Source organism: Mauremys reevesii, linkage group 16 (assembly GCF_016161935.1).
Source record: "Mauremys reevesii isolate NIE-2019 linkage group 16, ASM1616193v1, whole genome shotgun sequence".
NCBI classification, from domain to species: Eukaryota; Metazoa; Chordata; order Testudines; family Geoemydidae; genus Mauremys; species Mauremys reevesii.
Genome location: NC_052638.1, coordinates 37,285,281 through 37,293,697, shown reverse-complemented (window position 1 = coordinate 37,293,697; position 8,417 = coordinate 37,285,281). Strand labels below are relative to the sequence as shown.

The window sequence follows — 8,417 nt, the reverse complement described above, 5'->3', positions numbered from 1 at the left end:
GAGTGTAAAGGTCCCTTTAAGTGCCCACCAGAACTGAGCTTGAGCGAAGGGGAGGTGGGGGAGTTGGTTGGGGCGGGGAACTCCTCTTGCTTCTTACGTCTGACTGTCAAGACCCGACAGACGCCGCTGACACGAGATAAAGTTAAAGGCGATCGGCTCGGCTGGGGGCAGAACCAGCCCGACTGAGATGAAAAGCAAGTCCCAGCAGCAGCAGCAGCAGCAGCCGAGCTGAGAGCCAGGAGGCGGCGTTGGGGGAGAGCAGTCTCTTGCAAAACAACGTAGGGGAAAAGGAAAAAAAACCCAAAACAATTCCAGGGGGCTTCTCTGCTCCGCACCCGAGCCCGGACAGCGGGCCCGTCCCTTCGCCTCTGGCTCAGCCTGGCCGCGGGGCTCGGATTTAGGGGCAGGGTGGAGGGGTCACTGGCGTTTGTTTATTCCCAGGGGGTGCAGGCTCCTGGTGGAAAGCCCCCCTGCACCTAGGGGGGGGGAAATAACCCCCAGCAGCGCGGCCGGGGCAGGGGGGAGGTGGGCTGAGCAGAGGGGGGCCGGAGCTGGTTTGGGGACGCCGCTGTCGATGACTGCAGAGGTGCAGCAGGCTCCTTCCTCTCAGCCCCCTCCTCCCGCGGCGCACGGCGGCTGCAGCCTCATGTCCTCCGCGCTGGAGAAGCAGCAGCAGCAGCAGCAGCAGCCGGGCTCGGCCATGGAGTCCGCCTCCTCCGCCGCCAGCAGCACCCCCGCGGGCGGCGGCGGCGGCAAAGCCAAGAAGAGCAACGCCGGGATCCGGCGGCCGGAGAAGCCGCCTTACTCCTACATCGCCCTGATCGTCATGGCCATCCAGAGCTCGCCGTCCAAGCGCCTGACGCTGAGCGAGATCTACCAGTTCCTGCAGAGCCGCTTCCCCTTCTTCCGCGGCTCCTACCAGGGCTGGAAGAACTCGGTGCGCCACAACCTCTCGCTCAACGAGTGCTTCATCAAGCTGCCCAAGGGGCTGGGCCGCCCGGGCAAGGGCCACTACTGGACCATCGACCCGGCCAGCGAGTTCATGTTCGAGGAAGGCTCGTTCCGCCGGCGGCCCCGCGGGTTCAGGCGGAAATGCCAAGCCCTCAAGCCCATGTACAGCATGATGAACAGCCTGGCCTTCAACCACCTCTCCCCGGAGAGCTACAGCTTCCAGGGCTCGGCCGGGGGCCTCTCCTGCGGCCCCAGCAGCCTGGGCCTGGACGGGGGCCTGGGCATGATGAACGGGCACTTGCCCGGCAACGTGGACAGCATGGGGCTGGGGGGACACGCCGTGCCCCACCTGCCTGCCAACGGCGGGCACTCCTACATGGGCAGCTGCACCGGCTCCTCCGGGGGCGACTACGCGCACCACGAGAGCTCCGTGCCGGCCTCCCCGCTGCTGGCCAGCGGCGGGGTGATGGAGCCGCACTCGGCCTACTCCAGCTCGGCCTCGCCCTGGGCCCCGCCGGCCTCGGCCGCCTTGAACAGCGGGGCGCCCTACATCAAGCAGCAGTCCCTGTCCCCCTGCAACCCCGCGGCCAACCCGCTCTCCTCCGGCCTCTCCACGCACTCCCTGGACCAGTCCTACCTGCACCAGAACAGCCACAACGCCGCAGAGCTGCAAGGTAACAGGGGCGGTGCTGGGGGGGGGGGGCGCTGCCCGGCGGCCTGGGGAAAGCGGGGGCCTTCCCAGGTGCACTGCCGGGGAGCAGGCCCTGGAGCATGCATGCAACGTAGCTGCAACAGCCATGCCAGTGATCTCACGCGAGCCAGGCCATCGAGCCACGCAAGTGACCCTACGGACACTTCCTGCAAGTGTTTGTATGCTCAGGCATGACACACACACACACTCACACGCATGGACATGCCCGCGCGCACACGTAAACATATACACACGCCTATAGAGGCGTGGGGCCCCGGCTGCTACCTCTTTTCTCCCACGGCTGTTGTGTAAGTTTTGGGACACCATTTTCGCGGCCTTTAGGAAAAGCTTTTAAATCTGTCATGTCTAAATGTGAAATTAGGCAGCTAAATACGTGTGTGTGATATTTTAGTTATCTATCTTTCTGATTTCAAAATCCATTTAGGAATTCAGGCCCCAAATCTGATATCACTCCTCCCACCTTTTTCGGTGCACTCTGCTTTGCGTTGGATTCCTCCAATTTGGGGTTATTTTTCTGCAGTCTTTTCGCAGCCCGTATAACAAACAAGAGTAGTTGCTGGCTTGGTACATGAACGATCGCTTCCTACCTCTGCAAAGCAGATCGGTAGAGCTGCCTAGCTATAGCCACACCTAAGCACTCACGTGAGAGCCGTGAAATGCCGTCGATTTTGCAAACAGGGCCAGCTCCGCAGTAGTTTAGGGGGGATTGTGGCTGGGGACAGGAGGGTGTCCCGATAGATGACCCCAAAGTAAAGTAATCTAGAGTTCTGTAGCCCAGCCCGGGATCATGTTTTTCCTTGCCAGGGTGAATTAAACCAACTCACCTACTCCCTTGTGCTGAGGAGATCAGCTGTTGTTTGCAGGGAGGGAAATATCCCGCGAGGTGCGATTTCACCAGGGGAGGGGGATGCGGTTTCTAGGAGCCGGGGGATGTTGTGGCCAGGGGCCGGACAGGGCTCGCTTCAAGGGAACACGCCAGAGGCGAGGCGGGGGTTTAGGAGGGCAGCGGCCGGCCGGAGCAGCGAGCTCCGGGAAGAGGTTATCTCGGGCCCAGCAGCCTGCGGGAATCTGCTGGGGATTCCCTTTGCCTGTGGTGGGGACAGTCCGACGCTGCGCTGTTTGCACCGTCCCAGTCGGTGAAATCACGGCTCCATTGCAGGCCGGGGGGTGCCCAGAGGCCAGGTTTTCACGCCTGCCATGCATGGCGTTGAAACCAGTTCCGCCGGGCTCCGTTTTCCCAGGCATGTTTTTTCTGCGCGGAGGTTGGTGCTTTCGTGTCCCGTGTGCAATTTCGTGCTAGGCCCCGTGCTATTGGGAAGGGAGTGGGGTGACTGTGGGACCCGAAGAGGGGGAAATGTTCCGATATATTTTAACCGGATCGGAATGAATCCATTAGATCGGGCACTAAAAACGTCGAACCAAAAATGAATCCAGATCTCTGGATCAGCTCTGACCTCAGTGGCAATTTTGTTCGATCGGGTCCTTGTACCGATACGCTGTAGACACGATGAACTGGGTTAGCGGCTAGTGGGCCCGCTCGATCACATTTTCTGTTGGAGTAACAGGGCTCGCAGTAAGAATAGAAACGAAGTGATCGCAAAGCAGGAAAGTTTTAAAACTGCCACACAGCTTTGCTGTTTGTCAATAGGGCTAAACCCGGGTTTTCTCCGTGGCCTGGCTTTTGTGTTGAAACCTGACAATTAACTTCAGCAGCCTTTTAAAAAATCGCTGCCTCTTCCCCTCCTATTTCTCTCGCTATTTTAATCGAGTGCTATTTGGGGGAACTGCATTTTAACACATCTCCTGGGGGGCTTTTCGGGGCCAATCTGGGCTTTGAAATGCGGGCCTGCTGGAGAAACGTACAGTCCGGCGTGTAAACTGAGTCCTATAAAATAAGGGTGAACCGGAATAGCGGCCATGAAACAGCAAGAGTGAACGCTGCGGTGTCGCCCGTGGCAAATCTCCTTTCCCACCTATCCGATGGCAAGTGGAACGTTCAGCCCCTCAGACGTGTAAACATACTGTTACGGGAACTAAACTGCAGCGCCTGGAGTAATCCGGATTAATATTTCAGACCAACTGCGAAAATATAATTGGAATAGACCGGATGAATCACTTCAGATTAGCTGCAAAATTCCATGGGACTAGTCCGGATTAATCATTCGAAATTAACTGCAAACTATAATTTAGTCCGAATCGGAGAGACACACTACGGGGTTTTTAATACAACATTTTAAACACCAAGCGTGTAACAATGGCACCAGCCTGGGAGGACTTGGGTTGGGTTTACAAAGCTCGGTTAGAAGGAAACGTTTCAAGAGTTGATTGATTTTGTGCTGGGGAAAAAATGAATAATTCGGAAGGCTGTCGGCACCCTGGCGCTTACTCCTATTATTATCCTTGTTCCCACTGCTGTGGTTTGCTTTAATATCGCATTGCTTTGCTTCTGGTGTCACTGGGGGAAATCTCCTGGAGGTTTCACTTTGATTTCGATGGGAGTTCGGCTTAAAAACCCCAGGCTTCCTCACATTTGAGCCCCACGTTTGCTAACTTCTTTTCGTTGTCAGAGCTCAGGGGTAGTGGGAGCAGGGAGGGGTAAACAGGCAGAGCCCGGTAGGTCCCATTGGAAATCAAGGGGCCTTTCCCTCCCCCGTTGACTCCCACGGAAGGAGCATCAGGCCCGCAATCTGTTTATCAAGGACGCAGAATGTAAACACACATCTTCGAAATGCTTCTGCTTCCTTAGCCAGCCAGGAAATATACCGCCCAATCCTGCAATTCGCATTCGGGCAAAACTCCCATTAAAGTCAATGGGAATTTCCTCTGAGTAAGGACTGCAGACACCGAAGCCATGACGGCACCTGTCTGAGCGCAACAAACCCCCCTGGGATGATAAAGCAGCACTGGCGTGTTCCCTTCCGTGCAGTGAAAACCCTCCTCCCCAATGCCCCCCAGCCAGCACGGGGTGACGGTAGAGATCCCCCAAGCGGCTTCATTCGATGTAAGCCTCTCTATAGGATTACTGGTCTAGCCACTTGCTAAAGCTTCATTTTAATTCTGATCCCCGATTTCTTCCAGGAATCCCGCGGTATCATTCCCAGTCTCCAAGCATGTGTGACAGGAAAGAGTTCGTCTTCTCTTTCAACGCGATGGCCTCTTCCTCGATGCATTCAGCAGGGAGCGGATCTTACTATCACCAGCAAGTGACATACCAAGACATCAAGCCGTGTGTTATGTGATAACAGGCAAAGAAGCCAACTTTGGGGGACCCCCCCCCAATCATGACACAAAGGAAACTTTCTATGTGGAAGGGACCTCCCGAAAGACCCTCTGTGCTAATGGGACATCCGAATAACTAGACTGATTTGACTCTGGAGGTATAGAAGCCATCCGCAGAAGCCAGGCGTTCGGGAACATTTTGAAATGAATTAACACTAAGCTAAAGAAGCAGGGATGCACGTGCCTTTTTGGAAAGGGTAAAGTGAACCCGGGGTGCTGTCTCTTTCCTCCGTGTGTAGCGGGGGCTGTGATCTGACCAAGTTTCCAAGAATCACGTGTCTGTTTCATTGCTAAAACGAGCTCTTATTTTTTATTGATGGGGTGGGGGAAAAAAATCCAAAATTGTATTTTTTTAAAAAAACAACCCATAAGTGTTTAAAAAAAAACACCCGGAAAATATGAGATGAAAGTGGTCGGGAAGGGTTTGCTTGGACCAGAACGCTAGTCACGATGAGCTTTAAAAGGAGCATGGAAAGCTTTTGGAAATGGTCTGGTCGGGACGTGTCACTGAAGGGTTAAGGAATTGCTTGGAATCTTCTTCAGAACACAGATGGGATTTCTGGCCAAGGGCTCTTCCAACCCCTCACTGCCTTAAAAAGAGAAAAGGGAAAATAGTTCCTCTCTGTGCCTGTGTTATTCCCTCTCAGCTCTTTACTGGTGTATGTGTGGGGAGGCTTTCCTGCAGTAGCCAAGTCAATGGCTGTGGGGCTATTGACTTCCCTGAGAGCAGAAAAGCACTCCACGTGCCCTCTTTTCATGTGATTGTGCATTTGTGGCCAATTCTCCAAATCCTGCAGTAGATTTTGTGGTCTCCTTCTCCCTGTTGGGTTAGGGAATGTGTGAATCAGCGCTATACACTAAGGACTAAACATTGGCTCAGGAGGAAGTGGGGGGGTTGGCGTTTCAATAAGGGTAACAAAACCCCTCCCATTGGCTTTATCCTAGGCCCCATTCTCGCCCCTGCTTTAGAGACGTACCTTTGTTCGTTCGTTTGGGGTTTTTTTGCCTGCAACCCCGCATTAGGCAAAAAATCTCCCAAAGGGAGTTATTTGCCTGCCTCAGACTGAAGGATCAGACCATGTGCAGAGAGAATAAGGCACTTTGAAAAAAAAATAGCCAGGCTCATCTTGTTATTTATTCTACATTTTTTTTTTGCTAATAATCGAGACACCAGTAGCCTCAGTTGATCAGTATTAAAGTGGGGTAATTTTGTTGGCAATATTTGCCATATAGATTTTTTTTAGTTAGCCATTGTACATTTTTTAAAATGTCTGATCTGCGTGTAAAGACAATCCGCCCCGTGTTTTATATAAATATATATATAATGAAGGATTATTTCCTCCTCCGGCCCCCCCCCTTTTTTTGTTCCGCCTTTGTACAGTTCGGTGACACCTATTTTAATTTTCTTCTGCACTGTATTAAATGGTAATTATGATTTTTTGGCCCCTTTGTGTACGTTTGTCCTTTAAAAAAAAACCGAACCAAAAATAAAACACGTATGTTATTTGTACATGGTCTTCACAATTGTATGAACAGCAAATAAACTAGCATGCGCTGTAATGCGTGGTAAGAGTGTGCGACACCTCTATGGGGGACATAGGGCCCCCGATCCAAAGTCTGTGGGAATCTTTCCATTGGCAGCATTAGGCTTTTGATCATCCCCAACTCCCTTTGCGGTGCCAATGGGATGGTAGGGTGAGCAAGGAAGGCATAATAGGACCCTATATTTACAACGAGATCTTCCCCCTCTTCAAATGGCCACAGCTCTTATCCCTGCAGTCCAGGATAATTTACTTGACTATCTTCACTTTATTTTATTTTTTAACAATTTCATATTTCAGTGCAAACTTGAAAGGCGCTGCTATTGTTCTTGGCTTCTGCTTCCAAAAAGTCCTTTATCCCAGGCTAAATTCAATCCCCTTGTTTTAAAGAAATCTTTAAAATAATAATAGTAATAATTTAAAAATACCCGGAGGCGATTTTTACAAGAAGAATATGATTTTTGACAGGTTTTTTTTTTGGTCGAAGGAATTTCGTGCTGATGAAGATAAATATAATTCAAGGCTTCCTTTCTCTTTTCTTCCTACCCATTATACGGGGGGATTTTTATCTGCCAACACCGCAGTCTGCTTTTCCTATTATAAGGAACTAAAATGGTGTTTTAAAAACATATGTTGGGATTAGCTGAAGCTAATGGAGGAGCGAACTAGCCAGATATATTTCATGGAGAGCGGTGTCCTAAATCAAATGGTCTGTTTTTCTTGCTTAGGACCAGATCCCCAGCCAACTGACTTAATGGGTTTGGGATCAAGCTCTCAATGAATGACTTGAAATTAACTAGCTTGCTTTGATAACACGTCTTTTCCTCTTTGGGCTGATCTCTGGACTGGACCCACCGCAGCTTCATTCGCTCTTGCGATCCACAGCTCCTGAAACTGGTTCTTTTCAAACTTGACATGTTGGACGTGAGGGGTAATTTATGTGGGGCTCGGTTACATAGAAATTATCGATAAACCCGACGAACGCAATTGATGGCACAAGCTGCTGTCTCTAAAGCGAAGGCAGACTGGTAAAGCCAGGGACTCTGTCTCTTTTTGGTAATTCGGGGTGAAGTCAATAAAGCGACATTCACTTGACCTGAAGGGGCTTTTATTTCGGAGTAAAGACCAAAGAAACCCCCACGTTCTCTCCCCTCCCCTTCATTAGAAATAATTGAATGAAATGCAAAAAGAATTAGTGGAGAAATAAAGAGAAAAATCAGATCAATGGGCAAAGAAATCGCCTTAAAAACAAAATACTCCGCCCTCCTCTCCGCCATAACCACCCCCCAAAACAAAACTTACCCTCAAACCCAGCAAGAGCAAAACAAACAGCACAACCAGCCGCTGCTCAGGAAACCTGCAGGTTTATTGCCCGAAGGAATAAACACCAAACAGCAGTAAAAGGGCAGATCTTCTGCGTTGCAACCGCGCTAGCGAAAGTCTGTTTGTTTGGCAGCCTCACCTCCCTGTTTCTTTTCCTCTCTGCTTTGGGGTGCATGGCTCGTTTTGGCGTCCCATTAACGTTTGCATTGTTCTTTCCCCCTGCTGCTGGTGAGACTTTCAGGCATTTTTATAAACTGTAAATTACCAGGTATTTTATGGATTTTTTAAGACACTAAAGAATTAAAAGACTCCCCCCCCACACACACTATCTCTCGAATCAGCTGTGCTAAAAGCACCAAGCGCCCTACACGCCTTGGCTACGTGATTTCGAAAACAACCTAAAGAATTGTCTGCAAGAGGCCAGATTTTTCAGTTTCAGGAAAGCTCTGGGTGGGACCGGACGGGCATCTGAGCGCTTGAAGCAGAAGGCGGCTCGCAGTTAGAAAGCAACGGTGCTGTCGCTTTCCCCCTCTCCGTAGCCAGGGAATGTAGGTGTTTGCAGGACAATTCGGAGCTGAGTAAAAGCGGTTTACGTTTTGCTTCTCAATTCC

The 8,417-nt window shown here is 51.2% G+C and overlaps 1 protein-coding gene across 1 annotated transcript; it reads left to right on the top strand.

The window, feature by feature from the left end:
• Positions 1 to 574: 574 nt before the first annotated feature.
• Positions 575 to 6,411, top strand: FOXF1 (forkhead box F1). The gene is made up of 2 exons (XM_039502489.1): positions 575 to 1,625; positions 4,742 to 6,411. Exons 1-2 carry the CDS (start codon positions 575 to 577, stop codon positions 4,900 to 4,902), a joined length of 1,212 nt encoding a protein of 403 aa, XP_039358423.1. The 3' UTR covers positions 4,903 to 6,411.
• The last annotated feature ends 2,006 nt before the right edge of the window (positions 6,412 to 8,417 follow it).